Source organism: Varroa jacobsoni, unplaced genomic scaffold (genome assembly GCF_002532875.2).
Source record: "Varroa jacobsoni isolate VJ856 unplaced genomic scaffold, vjacob_1.0 scaffold_869, whole genome shotgun sequence".
Classification (NCBI taxonomy): domain Eukaryota; kingdom Metazoa; phylum Arthropoda; class Arachnida; order Mesostigmata; family Varroidae; genus Varroa; species Varroa jacobsoni.
Window position 1 is genome coordinate 66,813 of NW_019213771.1, and position 13,452 is coordinate 80,264.

Below are 13,452 nucleotides of genomic sequence, written 5' to 3' on the forward strand. Positions count from 1 at the left end.
AGTATGGTGTGCAGAACACATTACGCTCAACCCTGTTTTAAACCAGTTTGAAAACTGAAACGGAGATTTTTTTATAACGCGAAACAGTGTATTTAAAAGTATCAAAGAGTGCTTCATTCATGTACCTGGCTTAAGCTTATAATTTATTTGGCGAGTTTTAGATATATATATATATAAGCGTCAACTTATCTTTAAACAGATTGGGCAAAGATTTTAAATGTTGCATCGCCGAAGCTCATTGATCTTTCAAATTAGCTTAGACCAGGGCTCACTTTGAAACCAATTCAAACAACACCTAACAAACATAAATCGCTATTGATACAAAAAAAAGATTCTACTACAAAAGCACGCTTTGCTCTTTATTTCTCTTCCGATGTCTATTTACAACTTCGAAACAGCTGTGCTTCTAGGCTTCCTGCATGCCACTAAAGCTTCGTAATTCAATCTTCAATTTCACATGAACATACTTATTGATGCTAACGCATAACACACGCGTAATAATATCATATGAAGGCTCTAGGAACCAAACATATATTTTCTTCACTTTTTCAGTATTTCTTATTTGTTCCTTCACGTTTATATAACATTCTGTTTGTCACCTTTTTAAACCATTTAAACAAACAATTGGTCGTTTCAGTAAAATGATACCTATGGATCAGTATTTCAATCCTTTTGCGGCATTTAATCTTAGATATAATATTATACTATAACGAAATACCGATGCATGTAGGATGTTGTTTCGTAGCCTTTGAAACTATGTACTGCTTTTATCAGGGAAATTCTTCGCTCAATTAATATACAAGAGCATCAATATCAGGCTGCTGAACCGGTATCTGTCGATCTGGGGACGATAGTAATAAAATTCGAAGCCGATCCTGTCATTTTGTATACCTCCGTCACATTACATTATGTACACGTTATTATAAATGTCGCTGTCATCAAATGAGCAAGACTAAATCACGTTAGTCTACGAGCGCTGAACAAAGAATGAGGAGCCTTTCGTTACCTCTGCACTGACGGCCGTCGCGCCTCACTCGTAGCTATGCAAAACTTAACGCGTTCAGTCATCTAAAATTACAACGCAATCGTCGTTCTCCATCGATTCTTGATTTTGAAGCATTGCTCTGTTTTGATTATCGTCAACATTTGCAATGTTTATTTTTCTCGATTTATCGTTATTGAGGAGCTTCACGACCATGTCTCGAAAGGAAGCCCGTTTTCGTTTCTCCGGTTCGAAGGCTGTTTTTTCGAAAACCTCTTGTTTTCGTTTTCGCGATTTAATCGCTTTATTCTGAAAATGGTTGCAAAAAAGCGAACTAAATCATCTTTTTTTATATATGCTAAATAACGTCATCGTTTCAAGCTTACCCTTATTATTCCGAAAAAAAAAACCCTCATTAATCGATAATTATGAGTGGCCACAGCCCTTTCAAATCTAGATCTCCTTGAGACCTACACTGGTAGAACGAAATTCACTACTATTCGTTCGTTACATTTTAAATGGATCGTTTTGCCATGCTGCGGTGACTGCAGCACCACGAAAAATTGCTGATATGACGATAGTGGATCATGTGTAAATGTGGGATTCAAAAGTATTTTGTTTTGATTGTATTGGTTAACACCATATACATGTGAATTGCAAATTACGCTTAGTACATGTAAATATGATATACGAAGCCGGAAGATTTATTGTTTGATAAAAGTTAAAGAAAAGTTTAGCGTTGATAACTTACCTTTTCCTCATTCGAAATTGGCCGGATACTGTTTGTCGAAATTCGATAACTTTCGCAATTAGGATTCTCTTCGAGCATGTTTTTTGTGAAGTTGCATTGTGTCAAAGTACGAAGTTCCACAAGCCGGTTACACACAGGGCATCGGCCCTTTGGGCGTCTCATTTCCATAGCGATAAAAGCATCCAGATCAAAGCACTCCAAATGCTGACACATTTCAAAACGCACTGGCGTATTTATGCGAACAGCTAGCACTAGAAGTGTATAAAGCACAGTTAGTAGGGTTACTCTTCCAATCCATCTCAACGCGCTACATTGTAACTTCTCGCGTTTACTTTCATGGCACCTTCAGCGAAACTCACGATTACGGTGATTAATAACGTACGAACAGATAACAATCAAAGGCTTGCATGTTCTACTAGATCGGTGCAGTGGTTTGGACGGCTAAACCTCTATCTAACAAGGCCAGAAGTCGCTAGTTGAAGGCCCGGCAACGTCATATATTACACCACATGGGTGATTAGATAAAAGGAACGTTTTATTGACGACTAGATGACACGTTATATAAGAATATATAGCTCTGCAACGTCATAATCACATTCGGTTTATTCAATGTGGTAGCCTATCTGCTGATGGTTTCGAATAATGTATTGAACCATATGAACTAATCAGAAATATTGAATTTAAAAGGAGCATTACGATCATACTCACGTGGGCATTTTAACGAGACAATCCATGAGTCTATTCCGGATCCGACAAGACTCGATTGCATCTTTTTAACAACGTCTTTACCAAACGGTTGTGTGGCAAGAATTGATCTGGCAAATAACCACGACAATATTAAGCAAATTTAACATCGATGGTCTAGAGATACTGTATAGCTATAATGAAATATAGATGAATGATTTGGATAGGTCATACATACCGAGAAAACTAAATTGCACGTTGGTTCAAAACTGTCGTCCTGGCCCGGGAGTGTGAAATTAAATTTTTACTATGTTTCGTACCGATGAAGAAAGCAAAAACATACCTGCGCAGAGTAGGCGCCTCGACATGACGAGATATAAAGAGCTCCGCAACACCCGACGCGCGTGAATCCTTGAGAAATTCTAGTTCTATTTCTATCTCGCACATGAGGGGCCCTTTTTCGGGCGCGTTTTCTAACACCATGGTTGTTATGTCAAGTGGAACTTCGTTGAAAAAGCAATCTGTGAAGGTACCATTAACATTAGTTATTACCACGCATATAGATAGCACAGTATATATTGAAATTCGTTTTGTAGATAGGTAACGGAGTTGATATTTTTAAAGAATTTTTGATGGCGATGAAGGTTGCTGTCCCATGGGCGTTCCGCTAAATATATTGATATTGTTCAGGCTATCGAAGTAATTTCTTTGGCCTTAACTCGACAGTGTTCGCTCTCGACCCGACATAGCTTTTTAAAAAATTTTTTACGCGAACATCATCGAACACTAACATATATACGTTTAGATTAATGAATAATTCAAGTCTGTTTTTGTTTATTGCCCTTCATTAACTTTTTATTTTTAATTTTTCAGTTGGTGATGGCCAAATCATATATATAAAGTACGGCACCTAAATAGAGGCAAACTAACGATTTGCATACGTTCAACTGCTCATTCCAGTGCCAGACAAAAAAAAGCCAGGTTTTTTTACAGCAAAATAACCAACTTATTATAGCAAACAACAGTGCGTTTTTTTTTACGAAAATTTTATCAAATCTTTCCGCGCTAGAGGTACCCCACCAAGATCAACAACTTTATTTTTTGTCGGAAATGGACGGTTTTCGTTATCGCTAGGTCTCATGTAGCCTCTAAAAAATTCGAGAGATGAACCGAAAGATCCTCAGTAGGTTTAGATTTAGAATGCTCGAACAACAATCGAAGTGTTTTCGAAAAACCCTTTTTGATATACCAAGGTTTTTCCTACAGGAATTAACAGTCGTCTCATAGAAAAGAATATCAATTGCCAATTGAATCATCCAGATAAGCTTAAATTCTTCAATCTTTGTGCGCCTTTTTAAGGGGTGGGCCATTATGAGGCATTGCATTTTTATGATACTTAGCCTGTTGTTGACATAACAAAATTCCCTAGAATAATTTATTTGAACGATACTTTAACGAGTTTACATCTATCAATGTCGCCTGACGAATATATAAAAATTATTTGTAGATTTAATAAAGAATGTGTTTAAAATGATTAATTAGTTGCTTAGGTCTCAAGTTGTAGCTGTAATTGCAGTGGATGTGACCCTAATTACCTAAACATGACCGTCAGTAATGACGCTTTAGCATTGACCTTATGATGGAAATCACTGTTCGTTTATTAAACTCAAAAACAGAATCTTTGTTTAGAAAGCACTCCTTTTTTTTGAGCTACTTAGGGATCATTGTGAAATATTAATCGTGTAATGTAAAATCGAAATTAATTAATAAAAGTCGTAAGTGTTATTTTAGCTACCCAACAAGACCATGTACGTTGCATATTATTATATATATCCATATATATAAATTTTGTGATCTAGAAAAATACAAGATAGCAACAGGTTTGCAAAGCAAAAAACGTTTTCCTATGATATATACCATTAAACCACTATTAAAGAAAAACTTGGAACTCCTTACTAATGCACCAGTCTAATATATTTCAAAACTAATATATAAAGCTTCTATTGTCCTATTACGTAAAAATAAGAAGCGAAAGGCTTCTTTTACTTCCACAAGCGTGATGTGCTGTTTTCATATCTCTATCATTATTTTATTATTATTCGTAGTTCTTGATGCCACGGGGTCTTACATTAAACGCATTGTATTACCTCACCTTTATATTTCACCCATGTTGGCTTGAGACGTGCTTCCAAAACCACTGAATTAAACCTTCTTCGCGCGACAATCTCCCCGGGGACTGGTTGTACATCATTGGATCGATACTGCGAATTGTTGAAATTGATAAGAAGACGCAAGTCGACGATGGCTTTCTCCGTCAGTTCTTTTCGCTGACAAATAATTAAATACAAGTTGGGTTTTTTTAAATACATACATTACACGAGTAAGATGACAAATATACTGCTATTGAGTGAAACACATTTATCACTCATAATAATTATTTTTCAGCGTATCTCTTTAATAAAGTTGAGTGTGCGTTTCTGACCCGCGTTTCCGACACTAGAGGTAAGTAGTACAACTTTATGACACCTGGCTTATTTGGTTATGGTTGTGTAGTTTGAAAATAGAGCTGTTTTCAGTTTATGAAATGACGAAATGAATGCAAAAATTCATTAGCTTCACCTACAAGTTTCGTTTTTTAACTGATGAACCGATTGGTTACAATTTCTATAATTTATTTTCGTGTCGGCTCTATAGGTTAGTACTGTTAATTGATCAACTAAAGAATCGTTCAACAATAACTTTTAAGTTCCTTAAGAATGTGGTTGCTGCTAATTACTGTTGTTATACTATATATCTTATAGTACTGATGTTAGTTGCTCTAAAGGACTGCGCTCTTGGAAGTACCTTTCTAATATACTGCTTACAAACTTGACCTACAAATTTAGTTGAAATTTTAATCATTGAATTTGTCCGAACTTCTCGAAGTAACACGGATCGTGAAACGGGGCCACCTGAAAACAATAATAAACCGTGAATTAGAGTGGCTGAGAGGAACCAGGCATGATAGTCCAGATGAAAAACAAAAGCAAGTATATAAAACACGATTGAAGTAGCTATTACGAGAATTAGAAAATGCGCTCCGTGCTAAGATTACATTTGAGTACCACATGCATTAATTAGTTTGATCGCTTTTTATGATAGGGTACGATGCTGCATGGTAAACTGTAGTATGTTGAATAACCCACATATTTCTGTTAGCGTCACTTACATAGTCGTAGATAGGGAAGAAAATCTGGAATTTTAGGCTCCATCTCGTGTTGACGTAGTGGTGGTGCCTGAAATGTTTTCAATGATTTCATTGTTATTTCATCTATTTTATTGTAATATTTTATATATAGGAGCAAACATAGTGAGTGGTATACGGCTATGCGTAGTTATGCTGATTTTCAATATATTCTCTCATAGGTCGGTAGGGAAACGCACACTGCAATATTTCGTCACAAAAAGATTAACAAGTGATTAAAAACAATAACACCGAAAAACGCTTCTGCTATCGCCATTTCGTTCTAGTGACTTTAAACATTTTAAGTGCTAACACTAAATTGTCTAATGTAAATTACAACCTACAAACCATGCACACAAAATGCATACTAATAACTACACCGGCCTATAAATCTTTTTGGGATCACTATTTGAAATCTTGCTAACGACGTAACTACACAAATCGTGTGAATAATAATATCTTTATTCACACGGTTTACATATAATAATGTCGGTTGCAATTCTAGCTGTAACTGGGTGCTAACTCTCGATTGAATCGCAGAGACACTTTTGCTAAAGAAAGATTTCCACCCGAAATATTACAATTTATCTCTATGAGCTTCGCTATGTATGTTCTCTTGGTGAACATACATTGAAAATATTTCTTATACACTCAAATCGTGTCTTCGTGAACGATCTGGCAGAGCAGAAACTACGATCAAAATGAGATAGTTTTCGGGTCGTTGCTAACTAAAGATTAGGGTTCAATGAAAATATTTTTCGGATTCATGCTTCAAAACAACCCGTCCGAATCAGATGTTAACCGTTATATTCATATGTAGGGCATTTTTTTCTTTTAGATGTACATTGTACGAGACATCGACTTTTTCCAATCCACGCCACTCTACATTTCATGGTAATCGCACTTGAACTCTCATATCATTTTTGTGCACACCGCATATTGCGGCAAATCCAAATACTGTCACTCGAATGCAGAAATGGCGGCATAACTATAACAACGTACAGTCTATTGATAACTGGACGAATTCAACAATCAAAACCACATGTTCTAGCACCTAAATAAAAAAAAAGCGGAGTCCAAGACGAACCACTCGCACCCGTCTTTTACCTTAGATACTCGTTCCTTAAATACGTTTACTTTAAAAATTATTCACTTCAATATTCACTCTGTTAGAGATACTCTGGTCATCAATTCCATATATAAAAAGTCAAAAGCGTGTTTTTCTCGGCTCTAGCGTTGACTTAATTTACTTTCGGTTAAAAATATACCTCTTGATATAGTAACAAAGGTTTACGATGTAATCAAATCTACTCAGTAGCACACTTGCGCATTGCCGAGCTGTGAGTTACTACGGTTCATTTTGTTGTGCAATATAGACTTGTTTCGACAGAATAAAATACGTGATCAAGGATGCCTTCACTATAATTTATTATCCCAAAGGACAATCACTTGACAAAGTTAGGAAGCATACAAGTCGCTACGTTATATAGTCGTTTTTGATGCGATAAACACTTGTAATTTAACTATGTAAAAGCCATTGTATATAGAACACGCAACGCTTTTATATATATCTTGAAGTATTCATCTTTGTGTTGGATTTTATCTCTCTCATTGATTTCGTCCTATTCCATAGACAAAGTTAAAAAGAATTTATGTGAGCTTAATAGGCGAAATAAATTATCATGAAAATATTTTTTTTTCAATGACTAGCTTTGATATTTTTACACAGCTTTTTAGTACATAGCCCAATTGCCCGGCTGCAGAATCAATCATACCTGATTTTTTTTTTAATTAAATAGCGAAGAAGTAGACTTGAAACTACATAAACGTATCAAGAATCAGGAAACCACCAAACGCACATTCATAACTATTAAACATTAACCAATATACTCACTAACTTTCGTATCACAACTGCGACCATGTTCATGCAAGTTGCAAACACTTTCATCTCATGGTGGATAAATAAAATCATGTACCATAGACCCGATATCAAGCAACTGGTCGCCCGCCATGCTTTAGCAGGTAAACAAACATTTCGAAATCAATTGGTCAGTTTGAATGGTAAAAATGGCGCGAAGTCAGCATGTTAATCTGGGCTGGTATTTTCGCCTTGAAGACGCTAACGATTAGTGGATTACAATATGCGCAGCTGACTTAATTACGTAAAATTGCGATACATTGTCATTATAGGTCAGCTAGGTTAACTAGCAAGCTGACAATGAAGTTATAAAGGAGTATACTAAAATATTTTTCAAGGATTTATTTCAAATGTTCGTGAGTTTGATTATTTTTATGTACTTTTTTTTAAAATTTGCATATCTTAGATCAATTTATCTCTTAAAATGATAAATCTACTTAATATATTTGCGAATTTTTATCGCATCGAAATATTATAATGCTTGCAATTCTATTGGATTATTAATTATTACTTGAACTTATGATTTATAATATCTAATTGCTAGCTTAAATATTAACTACTCTTCATAAATTGCTCCAGTGCGCCGTATAACTTATTGCTGTAGAAAGATTATCAACTCCAGGCAGAAAAACTCCAACAAGAACGGCACCTGTAATCACTAACACAAATTGATTGTCTGTGTCGCCTGAAATTGATAGCCGCTATAGTGTTGCTAAAATGTATTATACGTGAAGTTGCATCTTTGACATCACTAAATTCGACGTGGAGTATGTCACACCGCGCGCTTACAAGCAGTCGAAGGTGTGTATTCGCATATCATGCCATAACATTATATACACACACCAATGATATCCCAGTTTATTTAATATACATGCATGGTTATTTGCTGCCTTACTGTGATCAGATCGGAAAATGTATGGGAAAAATAATGAAAATCTACGAAAGAGGCTTTTAAAGCGTTGGTTTGTAAAAGTCTGCAAAACTTGTCCGTTACATTAATAGGCGAAGTAGAAACCGATTCTTTAAAAAGCCCACACAATGATCCATGAAAACGTTCTGTATGCTCCAAGGATGATTTCAGTGTTGCTGGAACATACAGGGCATTGATCATCATCAGTTGAAACCTAAACTTAAATTCTTAATTTTTGTTAACGGTGACCTCTACCTGCTTCTACTTACTTTTACTACTAAAATCGCATAATATTGTTAACACTTGCGTTAAGTTTAGGTTTCAACTGTGTCGTAGATGGATCAAAGGATGGAAGGATAGGCACAAGTCTATCAGTTAGAGATCAACTTTAACAAAAATTAAGAATTTCCTTACTGAAGAAAATATGTCTCGAACGAGCAAATGATGGAAGGTTATGTTTAATTAGGGAAAACAAATGTATATAATCCTTTTGCGAGGTTTTCGTGGAAAAACATAGATACAAACCTCGTATATTCCAAGAACTAAAAACTTACTTAGATATTATACATGGAGAGATCACAAACTTGAAGGAAAAGACTTTTTAATAGTTTCGTATTTGCAGCTAAGCACACCGGAAGCACTGCGTTTCGTCGTTTGAGATGTACTGCGAATGTAGTTTTCATTGTTAGTGTCATTTGAATGGGTAACGCTGCTTACCAGAATTCTCTGATTGTTTCATGCCTAGCGATATTTTCCAATATAGCACCAATATGACACAAAAAATATCTTAGAGAAATGATTTATTACGTGAGTGCCTTCTTACAAAAAATATACAACTCAACCTGCTGTTGGGAGCACAGCGTTAACACGAAAAATATTCTATAATGTTCATGACATTGTAAAATATCTTTCGGACTTTCCGCCTATTTATGGTCTATTTCAGTGAGCTTTATTTCAGTGTCTTTTTAGTGTATTGCCGCCTTCCTGTATAACGGTGATAAGAAATCATGCCCAATAATAGTTAGCAATATAATAATTAGTTTAATATCAAAGAACCTAACGTTTTTTGAATGACACAAAGCTTAATTTTCTTAGACTGTCCATCAAAACTTGATTGAACTATTTATAAGGTTGATCACAAGATTTGCTATATACAGCACGTTTGCCCATTGAATCACAGACGCCAGTTTCTCCTATTTTCTTATAGATTAGCCCTTTCTTTGAAGATTGCATGGCACAACGAGTACAGCGTACTCATTGTGTGTTTTTGCATATTCTTTTTGTTCTTTTATTTTTCTCTTTAGCAAGAAAGCTCTTAAACGACTCATATTCTTTTTGCTCATCGTTACTTTCTTCCTGCTCGTGGGCAATATCTTCTTCAGAATCGGGTTCTTCAAGGTCCAGGCCATAGCTCGGACGAATTAGTATCTCACTACCAGGTTCCTTCTCCGGGATGGCATCTACGTTACTCAGGACTGAGTCGCCAGAGGATATTTTGTTCAGAAAATCCTTTTTCTCTTGCTCAAGTCGTTGGTTCTCTTCCTTCATCATCCGGTCATATTCAGGTTTGTATTCAGTCTCATATTCAATTTGAGCTTCGTCAACCGCATGGAAGAACTCATCACAGCCAAATCCCGACACAGCCGAGCATCCGACGGATTTAATATTTTTGTAGAATTCATCGAGAACAAGGCCAAGTGATGAGGCCAATGTAGAGATGTATGAAGTTTCTTGACGAAGTGACGTTTCAAACGCCTCACCATCACGCATCCATTCTTGAGCATAGCTATGTGAGACGACGTCGACCTGAAAATAAAAAAAAAAAAAAAATATATATATATATATATATATATATATATAGCATGTTCGTATATTTATGTGCATCTGGATCTCGAAAACGCAAAGATAGATTTAAACCATTAGCTCTTATCCTGAGCAAAAACACTGATACAATATTTCCTTATCTAGATTACTCCCTAGGATTTCGTTGAATATCATACCTTGTTCATTGCAATAATGAACGGTAACCGAGTCTTATATAGAATGGAGCAAGCGTAAAGCATGTTCGACATGAAAGTCACTGGCTTTGTTGATCGGACTACATCCATGACATATATCAGAACGGTGGGAAAAGCCGAAGCTAAGGCTCGCGTAATGATATCTCCCGAAGCGCTCCATGTGAAGACCTCGATCTGTCCTGGCGTATCAACAAGGACGATGTCATGCTCTGATGAACGTTTCTGCAATAGCTCGATGACCTGCGTATGCGAATAATAATCAAGCCGTTGTATGAGTCGTTTTGTGTATTTATTCACTAAGTATGTTACATTTCATTGGAGGAGTTTTTTAAAACGTGTTTCTATAGAGTGCATCAAATAATCTCAAGTCTACATAGATAATGGATGGCGCACAAAATACAAGTAATCGGTAATGTATAACACTGACACAAATAACGTTCGAGCCCTTATTCGGTTGGAGAAAAGGGTAAGTCTTTGATCTGTGTGTAGTTTTGTTCGAATTTCATATCCATTTTAGGTCATTTACTAATGCGTCTTTGCGTAGCGACTGCGCCAACCTAAGCGCATGTATATGTATATAAAATAACGTTTGATGAATGTGCATTTCAGTTTGCTAAGTAAAAGCCATGCAGATTTAATCATCAGAAGTACCTGGTCGAATCTTGTCGAGAATAAATTCAGAGATGTGACAATTGCACCGTTGGGCCCGAGTTTATACTGTTTCATCACTTCTTTATATTTAACAGTGTCCCGGATGTCAACATTGACTGGATACGGCACCTCATGACAAGCCGGGTCAAGGTTTATCACGTACGGACGTCGCTTTTGGGCATAAAGATGAGCTGTCACCCGTTGAACCCAGCTCGTTTTGCCGCTCCCGGCCATCCCCAACACAATGAGCACTGTTGGCAACTTCGCACCGTCGTTCCTACTGTCGCAGGAATTTGGCAGAGTTACAGCTCCTGCCATGATAACTTCCTTGGCTAAACCACAACTTATCTGGAAGGAGCTCAATGGTTGGGGTACTTTTACCTCACGCAAAGTTTTTTGACATGAATTGTCAATTTTTCCACCGGCAATGTTTCTTGTGTATAACACCACAAGCAATAGTCGTTCTCGAGCACACTGAGAAACAAACAAATACAGTTGCAGACGATACAACATTGGAGAGGGAATTTTTGTTTATGAAGGAAAAAGCAAACAGTCAGAAATGGGGGCACGGCAAGATCAAGCTACAAAAAAGGTCGTAGAATTCACCTTCATGTCAGCTGCATAGAAGAATTAGCTTATCAGTATGTCTTACATAGACTGCACGTTCTCAATGGCAAAAGGTATCGGAAGACAAAAAGAGCGCGGTTGAATTTAAATATCAACAAATTGCCAAACCTCGCAAACTTTTTCTTTTGATTTATTAATTTTTTTTATATTGTTACCTTTACTTTATCTTATTAATGAAGATTAGAAATTAGGTCTAAATGCTATCGTAGCTTTTATAATGACTAAGATTTAATCTAAATTTACATAAAATGCAATTTAGCGTAAAGCTAAAGCCAGAAAAAGGTCTGGTAATAAAATAGATATTCGTAGTTCATAGGTTTTATATGTAAGGTATTTAATTAAAGGTTAGTATGGCTCTTGCTCTTACACAGCTCTTATAAAATCGTTATAAATTAAACAAGGCATTAACTAATTTAGTAATAGCCCAATCGAAATTATAAAAAAAAATCGAGACTGCACCTGCTAAACCCTTTTTTCTCTTGCATCGCTTCCAGCCTCCACTGTGGCGTCACGATTGAAGACAAGTAATTCGATTTTTACGTTACTGCTTCGTGGTGGCTACTTTCAAAGGCGAACAGAAATGTGTCAACGTCGAATTTTGAATTTAAACCATAACAGTTCTTAAATGTTTTTGGGAAACATGTTACTGTTGTAGCATCACGAGGATAGGAAGCATCACGGCTTAGGAGACGGTAACCATACTCTAATTTGTGGTCGGACACGTTATTCGTTATGCTGCGAGTCCTTAAGAGGATTAAGTAGGTAAAAATATGCTGGTATAAGAACGTCCCAGTCCACATAGGAGACCTATAATAAAGAACACCTCACTGTATATTTGCTTCAGTGGGATGGCGTAGGGACAACGCAGAAGACTCGAAATCATAGAGCTTTCTGTTCTAATCCCATAGGGTACATACAAATGAATGCAGTCATGTACTTGCAATAAAGTTATCATTATGGGAGTCCCGAGAGAAATCGGCATTAAATTGTATAGAGAGGGGAACTCTAGCGTAACTATACTGTAGATATTCTAGAGACAGAATTTCAAGCCGTATGATTATCTAGGGCCAGATAGTTTTATAATAACTTAGATAATATAGCCATATATTCACATGATTATCTAGGGCCGGATAGTTTTATAATAACTTAGATAATATAGCCGTATATTCACAGATATATATCTGGTCCAGTAGTGTCTAGATGGTCCTAAGCCACACACGTATGCCGCTTTTGGCCAGAGTAATTCAGCACAGTCCATTGCTTGAATTTACTCCGTCAGTGTCACGGGTATTACTAAACTCTGTTCGCATCTATAATGAGATCAAAGTCAAATGAAACCGAGTATTACTTGAAGAATTTATGTCTGTTCAGCAAATAATAGGAGTTTTCATAATTTTCTGCTTATATATATACATGTGTCTGATTAAGGCGAATAATACCAAAAACCTAACTCAATATTTATATGGTTTTAGCCCAAATTTCGTGTTGACCCCAGGAAACGTCAGGATTTACCTTAAAAGATAGCTGATAGTATTTTCAAACGCCTGTTTCATTGAAGAGATGCCAACGGTTAATGTTTAAAAAAATTCTCGACAGTTACATTGCATCTGGGTAGATATTGTACTATAGCTATGGTATATATTTTTCGGGAATTTCAGCCTTTTGGCATACGTGTTAAGAAAGGTGGA

At 36.2% G+C, this 13,452-nt stretch overlaps 2 protein-coding genes across 6 annotated transcripts; both read right to left on the bottom strand.

The window, feature by feature from the left end:
* Positions 1–338: 338 nt before the first annotated feature.
* Positions 339–9,113, bottom strand: LOC111264516 (uncharacterized). Of its 5 annotated transcripts, none has more exons than XM_086970108.1 (8): positions 9,023–9,113; positions 5,626–5,692; positions 5,295–5,368; positions 4,570–4,744; positions 2,761–2,938; positions 2,442–2,548; positions 1,734–1,984; positions 339–1,291 (listed from the first exon to the last, which is right to left on the bottom strand). In XM_086970108.1, exons 2-8 carry the CDS (start codon positions 5,666–5,668, stop codon positions 1,061–1,063), a joined length of 1,059 nt encoding a protein of 352 aa, XP_086826234.1. In that variant the 5' UTR covers positions 5,669–5,692; positions 9,023–9,113; the 3' UTR covers positions 339–1,060. The 5 variants fall into 5 exon arrangements, with proteins under 5 accessions (XP_086826234.1, XP_022696235.1, XP_022696234.1 ...); XM_022840500.2 differs by lacking the exon at positions 9,023–9,113 and adding an exon at positions 7,535–8,988 and having other exon boundaries at positions 4,570–4,678; XM_022840499.2 differs by lacking the exon at positions 9,023–9,113 and adding an exon at positions 7,535–8,988.
* A 138-nt stretch (positions 9,114–9,251) lies between these two features.
* LOC111264518 (GPN-loop GTPase 1) lies at positions 9,252–11,584 on the bottom strand. Its single transcript, XM_022840504.2, has 3 exons — positions 11,138–11,584; positions 10,469–10,726; positions 9,252–10,274 (listed from the first exon to the last, which is right to left on the bottom strand). The coding sequence occupies exons 1-3, from the start codon at positions 11,453–11,455 to the stop codon at positions 9,723–9,725; spliced, it is 1,128 nt and encodes a 375-aa protein (XP_022696239.1). The 5' UTR covers positions 11,456–11,584; the 3' UTR covers positions 9,252–9,722.
* Positions 11,585–13,452: the final 1,868 nt, after the last annotated feature.

Bases quoted from the DNA above. Each gene is read 5' to 3' on its own strand.
- LOC111264518 (XM_022840504.2), bottom strand. From the start codon at position 11,455: ATGGCAGGAGCTGTAACTCTGCCAAATTCCTGCGACAGTAGGAACGAC. The intron at 10,727-11,137 runs GTACTTCTGATG...TCGCATACGCAG, and splicing joins TCTCGACAAGATTCGACCAG to GTCATCGAGCTATTGCAGAA. The intron at 10,275-10,468 runs GTATGATATTCA...TTTTATTTTCAG, and splicing joins TCATTATTGCAATGAACAAG to GTCGACGTCGTCTCACATAG.
- LOC111264516 (XM_022840499.2), bottom strand. From the start codon at position 7,612: ATGATTTTATTTATCCACCATGAGATGAAAGTGTTTGCAACTTGCATG. The intron at 4,745-5,294 runs GTAGGTCAAGTT...ATTATTTGTCAG, and splicing joins TTAAAATTTCAACTAAATTT to CGAAAAGAACTGACGGAGAA. The intron at 1,292-1,733 runs GTAAGTTATCAA...AACCATTTTCAG, and splicing joins CAATTTCGAATGAGGAAAAG to AATAAAGCGATTAAATCGCG.